At 37.9% G+C, this 12,050-nt stretch overlaps 1 protein-coding gene across 1 annotated transcript; it reads left to right on the top strand.

Moving 5' to 3' along the window:
• The first annotated feature begins 1,034 nt into the window (after nucleotides 1-1,034).
• Nucleotides 1,035-1,481, top strand: LOC130940028 (uncharacterized). Its single transcript, XM_057868082.1, has one exon. The coding sequence runs from the start codon at nucleotides 1,035-1,037 to the stop codon at nucleotides 1,479-1,481; it is 447 nt and encodes a 148-aa protein (XP_057724065.1).
• The last annotated feature ends 10,569 nt before the right edge of the window (nucleotides 1,482-12,050 follow it).

Genomic DNA, 12,050 nt, shown 5'->3' with positions numbered 1-12,050 from the left:
TGGTAGTATACTCAGATCATGCGGCATTGAGTCTAAACCAAGGTTGATAAAATGGGTGTTGCTATTGCAAGAATTTGATCTATAAATCAAATATAGGAGTGGTTCACAAAATCTAGTGGCGGACCACTTGAGTCACTTTGAGCATACAAAGGGCGATCCCGCTCCTATTGATGATGCATTTTCCCTTGAGGGCTTGCAAGCAATTTCCGAAGTGATTCCTTGGTATGCACCTATTGCCAATTACTTGGTTGCTTGCACCTTTCCTCCCAATTTTTTCAAGCATCAAAAGGATAAGCTTAAAAGTGAATCCAAATACTATGTATGGAACGACCCATACTTGTGGAGATGTGGTGCGGATCAAGTAATTAGGAGGTGCATCCCTCAATCCGAATTCCAGTCTATCTTGGAGGCTTGCCACTCCTCTGAGGAAGGTGGCCATTTTGGACCTCAAAGAACTCAAAGAAAGGTTATAGACTATGGATTTTAGTGGCCTACAATTTTCAAAGATGCATCTCTCTTTTGTAGTTCTTGTTCATAATGCCTTAGGTTTGGAAATATTTCCAAGAAGAATAAGATACCCCAACACATTATGTTATTTTGTGAGATTTTTATGTTTGGGGTATTGAATTCATGGGACCTTTCCCAAACTCTAATGGTTTTCTCTATATTTTACTAGCTGTTGACTATGTTTCCAAATGGGTGGAAGCGATTTCCACCCGGACAGATGATGCTAATGTGGTTCTTTCTTTTGCTCAGAATAATATAATTTGTCGCTTTGGATCACCACGAGCAATCGTGAGTGATCAAGGCTCACATTTTTGCAACAAAAGAATGACAGGGCTAATGAAGAAGTATGGCATTATCCACAAGGTGGCCACAGCCTATCATCCTCAGACAAATGGCCAAGCCGAGGTCTCCAACCGGGAGATCAAGCGCATATTGGAGAAAATTGTGAAACCTCATAAGAGGGACTGGAGTGTTAAGCTCACTGATGCGCTATGGGCTACCGGACGGCCTAAACGACGCCAATTGGCATGAGCCCATTCCGCCTGGTTTATGGCAAGGCTTACCATCTTCCAGTGGAGATAGAGCACAAAGCTTATTGCGCTGTAAGAGAATGCAATCCAGGATTTGGGGGGGCCAGAATCGAGAGAAAGTTACAACTAGTAGAATTGGAGTGTCTTAGGTTGGAATCTTATGAGAATTCTAGGTTGTACAAGGAGAGAATGAAAGTGGTGCATGATAAGAATATCAGAAGCAGAGAATTTAGAGCCGGAGAACTCGTCCTACTCTACAACTCTAGATTGAGATTGATGCCAGAAAAGCTAAGATCATGGTGGGAAGGGCCTTATAGAGTAGAGAAGGCGGAACCATATGGGGTTTATCACTTGAGACATCCTTCAAGCCCCACAATCTTCAAGGTTAATGGTCATCATCTGAAGCTATACCAGAGAGAAGATGAAAAGCAACAAAGAGGTTGAGGTGTTCCTCCCAGAGGATGCACTCGAAGGCGAAGAGATTTGAGCTGATGACCGTCCAACTTAAGGATGTTAAACAAAAGTATTAGGTGGGAGACACCCCACCGTGGTAAGATCTTCCTTTTTGTATCCCCTGCATGTAGTTCTTAGGCTCTTTGCTTGATTTTGCGATTGCTTTGTTTTAGAATTTATCTCGATAGGCTTACTTTTGTTTGATTTGGTTAAGATATTCATGAAGTTTGCCATTGATCTTGGTTGGTTTGGATTGAGTGTTTTTGACCTGTTATGTTTGATTGCCTGCCAAGAATTTGCTGAAAATGCATTTCTTCATGTTTATGAAAAAAAAGTTCATCCACGCACAAGCGTATATGACGCATACACGTGGATGGTACTTCTGCAACTTTTGGTCTAAAAACACGAGAGTTGTGCAAGAAATATGCTGCCATCGTGCCCTACGCATAACCCTTTTCATGCGTGCGCATACACCGATGCGTACACGTCCCTTACTGTTTCGTGCATCCACGTGTACGCGTTGATTGCACATTTGCAACTCTTGGTACATTTTTCCCGAGTGTTGTGCGACACTTGTGTGAACCTCGTGCTCGGAGCACGACTCATACCCACGAGTAAGTGTAGGCAATGCTTACGCGTTGTTTCCCATTCTGTGCATCCACGCGTGCGCACCTATGATACGTACGCGTCGATTACATTTTTCCCAACTCTTGGTACATTCACCCGAGAGTTGTGCGAGTTTCATGCTGCACTTGTGCGCATCGCACAATTACACCCACGCGTGCGCGTCCACTGACGTGTACGCGTCCTCGCCCATTTCTTCATCCACGCATTCGTGTGGACTGCGCGCACGCGTTGATTACATGACGCAGTGGGTAATGCCCCGTGCCCTGTTTTATTTCTGTTTTCACTCTTCTTCCTCTTTTCCATCTTCTATTTTCTATCTTCCTTCCTTTTCCTCTCTACCACCTTATCTCCGCCCACTACCATCGGCGGCATCATCCACCGGCGACCACCACCTCCGGCGGTCCCGCTTTCTCTTTCTTCTCCTTCTTCCAATTTTCCTCTCTTATCTTCACTTGCATTCCACTTCACCTTCTCCCCCTTCAAGGTTTTACTTACCTTCCTTCACTTTGTTTTTGTTTCAATTTTTCTCATATTAGTGCATTGCATTACTCTTTTCCTTTCTTTCCTAGTTACATTTTGCTTAACGCATTCTTGTTTATTTGCTTGCTTCTTTTTCTATTTTCCATGAATGTTGAAGTTGGACTTATATCTTGCATTGATAGGCTATTTTGATATGTTGTGCCTTCATTATGATATGTGGTGTTGTTTGATAGTTAGCATTGGATCTTGGAGGTGTTGCATTGCTCTATTTCCTCCATTTGCTTATTGTTTGAATGTTGCACACCAAGTATTTGTTGAAAAGTACTTATGATTTTTTTTAGTTCCTTTTGGCACTATGCTTTCAATTTTGTGCTTTTCTCCCACTACACTTGAATTCTTATTGTGCATTGAGCTTATTGCAACTCATCTTTACCATTCACATGCTCATACCTATGACTTGCTTCCTTATGTCATATTGCAAGAATTATGTTTCAACCCTCTCTAACTCCACTTTAGTCCTTTTGCATGCCTTATTGTCTTGAGTTTGATTGGGTGATTTATTTCTTATTCTTATTATATCTCTTGCATATGATACTTTTTGTGATTATTAATGCTTGAGCTTATTCTTCTCATGCCTTACTTGCATGCCTTTCTCGCTCTTGCATCTCATGCTAGTGACTTGCCTAAATTTGCATTGTTGTCTTGCTCACATGTTGCAGCTGTCATGTCTTCAAGACTCTTTACCCTTCTGGGGTATTACGTCCCACTAGCATGTTTTATAGCTTTGTTGCTTCTTCGAGTTTAATGTTTCTCTTTTCCTTCTATTTTCAGGATGGCCATCAAAAAGGACAAAGGAAGAGCTCCGAACAAACCGCCTACCAAGAAGGCACCTCGAAGGACAAATGCTAAGGCGCTTCCTGCACCAATAGTTAAGCCCCTCCCCAAGAGGACAAGGGGCATCATTAATATTGATGAGCAAGAGAAGGACAATCCTGCAAGGGATCCCACTAGGTTCCCCAACCGCTATTTTGAGCTCACGCTCCCCGCTATTGTTGAGAGAAGTTACCATCCTGAATACCTCCTCATTCCTTTGGAGCATCTTGTTCAGTGTATCTTACCCCGCATTGAGCGGCGACAATGGGGATTTCTGATGCGGAGACCACAAGAAGCCAACCTCTCTTGGGTGGTGGAGTTCTACTCCAATTACCATTCCCCTTATCTTCAGACTGTTTTTGTGCGCTGGAAGACAATCCCCATTTCAGAAGAAGCCATTCAAGGGATACTTGAAGTCTTACTAGTAACAGATGAGATAGATAGTTACCAAGAGGCCCTACGTTAGCGTGATGCTTTCGATTTTGATTTTGATTGTCACTCTATTCTTAAGGTCATTGCCATTCCGGAAGCATTTTGGGCCCGAGGGGGCCTCAGATCCCGGCCTAAGAGCATTAATGCAAGTCATCTCACTGTAGAGGCTCGAGCTTGGGCCCAGATCTTATCTCATTACGTGCTTCCGAGCACTCCCGAGTTGTCGATCACGGCGGACTTAGCCCTCCTCGTTTGGAGCATACTTACAGAGAGGCCAGTCAATATTCATCTCCTCATCCGACAAGCGATGGGTCGGGTCCATGCCAAGAGTAATCTCTCATTCCTTGCCTTGGTGTCAGATTTGGTTGCTGCTGGTGGTGTCCCTCAAAAGGCTAAGGACATGAAAGCAATAATTCCGGCAAAGGGCGACATCGTCCCAAGCGGGAAATATCTTAAGCCTCCTGTAGACACCACAAGCCTTGACTTGGCTCATCCTTCCGACACTCCTACCACTTCATCAGCACCGCAACAATCATCCCACCAACTACTTGTACCTCTCCAAAAGAAGATGAACCGGTTTGAACGGCGAAACCAATGCCGATTTGCATATATGAAGAAGCTTTTGAGTACTGTGACCCCACATATGGAAGAGCCGGAGATTTCCACATCCACTTCGAACCTAAATGAAGATAACACTCATGAAAGAGATAGTGGAAGTTCAAAACCCGATCGCCCTTTGCGCCTTACCAATAGCACGGAGGACCGTGTTAATTCTTAAGTGTGGGGAGGTCGTTCGACCGATCTCCATAGTTAATAATCTCTTCCTTTTAACACCCTAAACTTTGATTTCCCTTTGTTAATTAGGATAAATTGCATGGTTAGATTTTTGCTTTTGAACACTTTTTGCATGATAGTTGTTTCTTCTAGGACTACTTGGTTAGGGTGATGACTTCTTTTCCAAGAAACTATGTTTTAGGGCACCCTACCAATTTAAAATTTTTGGTGTTTAAGCTTGCTTGAAGAATTTATTTTGGAACATGGTTTTTAAGCTAAGAACATAAGCATGTGATTTTTGAGCCTAATTGTGTGGTTACATCTTATAACCACGTGCATTGTTCTCCTTCTATGATTACAATCCTTGATTTGTTTGACTCTATATGTCCATTATTGTGTGTATTGATGCATGTGTGTGATTGATGCCATCATGTCATTTAGCCACTTGCCAAAATAGCCTCACCCTATATCAACCATTGTTAGCCAACTTTGAGCTTATTTTAACCCCTTTTGTTCTTAATTATTAGCACATTACAAGCCTTTATTTGAATCTTTGATTAGCTTAGGCTAGTAAGAGTGTGTCGTTAAAATGTGAGGAAACTTGGGACATTGGTTAAGGTAAGAGTATGTTGTTATTTTCATTGAAGATCCTGGGAATTGGGTACATACTCATGTATTAATTATGTTTAAACCATATGCATTGGTACTCTTGTATATACTTTATTGCAAAAAAATATAGAATAAAGAAAAAAAAGCAATAAAAAGGGGACAAAAAAATGCCCCAAAGTAAAGTAATAATATCAATGTATATGGAATAAGAATTAAAGAGAATGCATGAGTATGTGAAAAAGTGGGAATCATGGGTAGCTAGGTATTATATTGAATTTGAATAGATTGTCATAGGTTAGGTGAGAGCTTAGGTTAGTCAAAGATTCAAATTTCAAGCTCACTCAACCATATGCATCTATACCTTTACCCTAGCCCCATTACAACCTAAGAAAAGACCTCATGATACATGTATGCATGCATGGAATAATTGTTGATTGTTAGAGGAAAAATAAATCTTGGAAAGCATGATTAGAGGGGAATTGAGTGGTCAACCCTACACACTGAGCGACAAGAGTGCAAACACTTCCGGTGAGGGTTTGAGACTCAATTCCTTATTCCCGACTTTCATGAGCTTTCTCCATGCAAGTTATGCACACTCCACTTTAATGTTTGAATTGGTAGAGTTCATGTATTAATTTATCATTTTGCCCTATGTGCTCATACATGTTCTTGGAAGATTGATTCACTCTTGACCAAGTAGCACTACAATATTTTGGGTCTAAGGCCACGATTTTTTTGTCACGGTAAAAAGCCGTGACCATAGACCCAGTTTTTTACCATGACAAAAAAAAAAAGCTATGGTCACGGTTTTTTTTGAAAGGGTGACCATAGAGTACCTATGGTCACGGTTTTTTAAAAAAGGGTGCCCTAAAAGGGTCTATGGTCACGGTTTTGAGGGGTGGCCTAAAAGGGTTTATAGTCACAGTTTTTTATAGTGACCAAAAAGGGTCTATGGTCACGGTTTTTCAAAAAAGGGTGACCTAAAAAGGTCTATATTCACGGTTTTGGGGGGTGGCCTAAAGGGGTCTATGGTCACGGTTTTGGAGGGTGGCCTAAAAGGGTCTATGGTCACAGTTTTTTATAGTGACCAAAAAGGGGCTATGGTCACGGTTTTTCAAAAAATGGTGACCTAAAAGGGTCTATGGTCACAGTTTTGGGGGGTGACCTAAAGGGGTCTGTGGTCACGGTTTTGGGGGTGGCCTAAAAGGGTCTATGGTCACAGTTTTAGGGGGTGGCCTAAAGGGGGTCTATGTTTACAGTTTTGGGGGTGGCCTAAAAGGGTCTATGGTTAATGTTTTAGGGGTAACCTAAAGGGGTCTATGGTCACGGTTTTTTACAGTGACCAAAAAGGGGCTATGGTCACGGTTTCAAAAAAAGGTGACCTAAAAGGGTCCATGGTCACGGTTTTGGGGGTGGCCTAAAAAAGCCTATGGTCACAGTTTTAGGGGTGACCTAAAGGTGTATATGGTCACGGTTTTTTACAGTGATCAAAAAGGGTCTATGGTCACGGTTTTTTAGAAGGGTGACCTAAAAGGGTATATGGTCACAGTTTTGAGGGTGACCTAAAGGGGTCTGTGGTCACGATTTTTTACAGTGACCAAAAAGTGTCTATGGTCACGGTTTTTCAAAAGGGTGACCTAAAAGGGTCTATGGTCACAGTTTTGGAGGGTGACCTAAAGGGGTTTATGGTCACAGTTTTAATCATTTGAACAAATTAATATTCTTAGGTAATTGAAAAATACGAAAGATTTGTACAATCTAATTTAGGTCATTTTTATTATGAAAAAGTTATGACTTATTTTATTAATATGAACTCTTTATTTTTAGAAATTGGTTAATTAAGAATAATTAAATTAGTTTTATTAAAAATATTTTGAGTTAAGTTAATTACAATTCTTGTGTTATTTTTATAATTGGTTATTTCATATAATTTGAAACTAAAATTCAGTAATAGAAGTATTATATAATTTAATTTAAGAAATTTGTATTGTGATTAAATTACAATTTATTTTATTAAATTGAGCTCTTAGAGATTAACTTATTAGGAATGATTAAATAGATTTTTATAAATACTTTAAGTTTAAGTCAGTTAATATTTTTGTACAACTTTTATTATAATTATTTATTTTATATAAATTGAAATTAAAGTTCCGGTGACGGAAAAATAAAAAAAGTTATATGATTTAATTTAGATAATTGATATTAGGATTTAAACCATATTTTATAAAATGTGATTAGTATGTTTAATTACTTTATAATTTAAATTAAAAATAACTATTTGAACTCATTGATATATTGATAAATAAAATCTTGTGCATTTTAAAAGCAATCTTTATAGTATTATATTTAATTTCTGAATTGTTATTTTATCTCAAATATTTTATAAAATTGTTATATTACTCGTGTATAGTTTTCTCTAATCCTAAAATTTCTAATAAAAACCCTAATATCCCCAAATTTCCCAATTCGTGCCCTAAACCTACTGATGAGCGGATAATTTATATGCTTTTTAGCATTGTTTTTACATTGTTTTTACATAGTTTTTAGTATGTTTTAGTTATTTTTATTATTTTTTTATTAGTTTTTATGAAAAAATCACATTTCTGGACTCTACTATGAGTTTGTGTATTTTTCTGTAATTTCAGGTATTTTCTGGCTGAAATTGAGGGACCTGAGCAAAAATCTGATTCAGAGGCTGAGAAAGGACTGTAGATGCTGTTGGATTCTAACCTCCTTGCACTCAAATTCGTTTTTCTGGAGCTATAGAAATCTAATTGGCGCACTCTCAATTGGGATAGAAAGCTAACATCTTGGGCTTTCCAGCAATGTATAACAGTGCATACTTTGCCCAAAATTTGATAGCCCAAACGGGCGTTAAAACACCCACCAGAGACCCTTTTCTGGCGTTTAACGCCGGAACTGGCATCCAAGCTGGCGTTTAACTCCAGCAAAGGCCTATGCATTTGTAAAGCTCAAAGCTCAGCCCAAGCACACACCAAGTGGGCCCCAGAAGTGGATTTCTGCACTATCTGCACTTAGTTACTTATTTTCTGTAATCCCTAGTAACTAGTTTAATATAAATAGCACTTTTTACTATTGTATTTTCATCTTTGGATCATCTTTTGATCTTTGGATCACTTTTATGTAGCTGGCCATTCGGCCATGCCTAGACCTTTTTCTCTTATGTATTTTCCAACGGTGGAGTTTCTACACCTCATAGATTAAGGTGCGGAGCTCTGCTATTCTTCATGAATTAATGCAAGCACTATTGTTTCTCTTTTAATTCACGCTTACTTTTTCTCCAAGATATACTCTCGTTCTTAATTCAGTTAAGTCAGAATGAAGGGGTGACCCGTGACAATCACCCACTATCTTTGTTACTCCCTTAGCCAAGATCCACGTGCCTAACAACCACAAGCAGTCTACATGATGTTCAACGTAGTCATTGGACGACAGCCGGAGTATAGTCTCTTGGGTCTCTGATTCATGGACCGAGTCCGTGAGGTTAGAACCTTCGTGGTATAGGCTAGAACCAATTGGCAGCATTCCTGAGATCCGGAAAGCCTAAACCTTGTCTGTGGTATTCAGAGTAGGATTTGGGAAGGGATGACTGTGACGAGCTTCAAACTCATGAATGTTGGGCGCAGTGACAATGTGCAAAAGGATAGAGAGATCCTATTCTAACACAAGTGAGAACTGACAGATGATTAGCCGTGCAGTAGCTATGCCTGTTATTTTTCATCCGAGACGAGAAATCTGACAGTTGATTAGCCGTACAGAAACCGTAGCTGGACCATTTTCACTGAGAGGACGGATGGTAGCCATTGACAACGGTGATCCACCAACTTACAGCTTGCCATGGAAGGAGTACGCATGATTGGATGAAGACAATAGGAAAGCATAGGTTCAGAAGCAACAAAGCATCTCCAAACGCTTATCTGAAATTTCCACCAATGAATTACATAAGTATCCTTATTTTAATTTACATTTTATTTTTCTTTCAATTATCAAAACTCATAAACAATTGAATCCGCCTGACTAAGATTTACAGGATGACCATAGATTTCTTCAAGCCGACAATCTCCGTGGGATCGACCCTTACTCGCGTAAGGTTTTATTACCTGGACGACCCAGTGCACTTGCTTGTTAGTTGTACCGGAATTGTGAAAAGTGTGATCACAATTCCGTGCACCAAGTTTTTGGCGCTGTTGCCGGGGATTGTTCGAGTTTGGACAACTGACGGTTCATCTTGTTGCTTAGATTAGGTAACCTTCTTTCTTGTTTCAACCCTTATTTTCATTTCGAAAAGTTTTAAAATAAAATATTAATATAAAATAATACGAAAATTTTTTTAATAAAATCATAGAAACAAAAAAAAATTGTGTTTCTTGTTTGAGTCTAGTGTTAGATTTTAAGTTTGGTGTCAATTGCATGTTTTTAATTTTTCTTAGATTTTCAAAAATTCATGCATTGTGTTCTTCTTTGATCTTCAAGTTGTTCTTGATGATTTTCCTTGTTTGATCTTTAATTTTTCTTGTTTTGTGTCTTTTCTTATTTTTCTTGTGCATTTTCGAATTCATGGTGTCTAAACATTAAAAATTTTTAAGTTTAGTGTCTTGTATGTCTTTCTTTTCTTAAAAATTTTCAAAAATATGTTCTTGATGTTCATCTTGACATTCAAAGTGTTCTTGGTGTTCATCTTGACATTCAAAGTGTTCTTGCATGCATTATTTGTTTTGATCTTAAATTTTTATGTTTTGTTTCATTTTGTTGTTTTTCTCTCTCTTCATTAAAAATTCAAAAGTAACAAAAATATCTTTTCCTTTTTCTTCTCATAATTTTTGAAATTTTGAGTTGACTTGGTCAAAAAATTTTAAAATTTAGTTGTTTCTTGTTAGTAAAGTCAAAATTTAAAATTCAAAAATAAATAAATAAAAAATTATATATCTTTTCAGTAAATATTACAGAGAAATGAAGGATCATAACATAAAGCAGAGGAATCACAGAGAAAAAGAGCTTACTGGCGTTAAAACGCCAGTAAAGAGGCATTTTGGGCGTTAAACGCCAGAATGGCTATCATTCTGGGCGTTTAACGCCAGTAAAGGTATCATTCTGGGCGTTAAACGCAGAATGGGCAGCATTCTGGGCATTTAACGCCAGAAAATGGCAGCATTTTGGGCATTTAGAAAAACGCCCAGTAAAGAAGGATTCATGGCGTTTAACGCCAGCCAAGGTATCTGGCTGGGTGTTAAACGCTCAAAGAGGCAGTCAAGTGGGCGTTAAACGCCAGAACGGATAGTGTTCTGGGCTTTTAACGCCAGGATGACACAAGGGAGGTAATTTTGTTTCCAATTCGACTGTTTTTCAATTTTTCATGTTTTAATTCATAACTTTTTGCATCAAACGTATTTTAAACGTTCATCTTTCAAATTTTTTTATGTTTTTGAAAAATTTCAAACTAATTTTTCAAAAAATCTTTTTTCTTAATCTTATTTCATATTTTCGAAAATCCTTGCTAACAATTAATGTTTTAATTCAAAAATTTCAAGTTTGTTATTTTCTTGTTAAGAAAGGTTCGATCTTTAAATTCTAGAATAATATCTTTTAGTTTCTTGTTAGTCAAGTCATCAATTTTAATTTTAAAAATCAAATCTTTTTAATTTCTTTTTCAAAATAAATTTCAATCGTATCTTTTTAAAATTTTAATTTCAAAATCTTTTTCTAACTTCTTATCTTTTCAAAATTATTTTCAAATCCTTTTCAGCTAACTACTTGACTTGTTTGTTTTAATTTTAAAGGAGCTTACTATTTCTTATCTTTTTCAAAACCACCTAACTATTTCTTTCACTTCTAATTTTTGAAAATCACCCACCACTTTTTCAAAAATTCTTTTAATTAACTAATTGTTTTAAATTCTAATTTTATTTTATTTCTTTTAATATTTTCGAAACTAACTTAATTAATTAAATAAAAATAAACATATTTTTCTTTTTCCTTTTTTAAAATTCGAATACTCTATCTCTCATCTCCTTCTATTTATTTGCTAACACTTCTCTTCTACTCATAATTTGAACCCCTCTCTCTTCTCTCTGTTCGAATTACTCATCTCCTCTCCCTTCTCATTCTTCTATTCTTCTATTCTTATACTCACATAAAGGAAACTCTATACTGTGACATAGAGGATTCCACTACTCTCTTTGTTCTCTTTTTTACATATGAGTAGGAACAAGGATAAGGACATTCTTGTTGAAGCTGATCCTGAACCTGAAAGGACTCTGAAGAGGAAGCTAAGAGAAGCTAAAACACAACACTCTGGAGAGGACCTTACAGAAAATCTCAAAAAAGAAGCAGACATGGCATCCGAACCCAACAACAATGCTAGAGATGCGAGGAAGATGCTTGGTGACTATATTGCACCAACTTCCAACTTCCAACTTCTATGGAAGAAGCATCACAATTCCTGCCATTGGAGCAAACAACTTTGAACTTAAGCCTCAATTAGTTTCTCTAATGCAGTAGAATTGCAAGTTTCATGGACTTCCATCAGAAGATCCTCATCAGTTCTTAGCTGAATTCTTGTAGATCTGTGATACTGTTAAGACCAATGGGGTTGATCCCGAGGTCTACAGACTTATGCTTTTCCCCTTTGCTGTAAGAGACAGAGCTAGGATATGGTTGGACTCACAACCTAGAGAAAGCCTGAACTCTTGGGATAAGTTGGTCACTGCTTTCTTGGCTAAATTCTTTCCACCTCAAAAGCTGAGC

This window comes from Arachis stenosperma, chromosome 7 (assembly GCF_014773155.1).
Source record: "Arachis stenosperma cultivar V10309 chromosome 7, arast.V10309.gnm1.PFL2, whole genome shotgun sequence".
In the NCBI taxonomy this organism is placed as follows: Eukaryota; Viridiplantae; Streptophyta; class Magnoliopsida; order Fabales; family Fabaceae; genus Arachis; species Arachis stenosperma.
The sequence above is the reverse complement of the archived record's forward strand: the minus strand, read 5'-3'. Positions and strand labels throughout refer to the sequence as shown.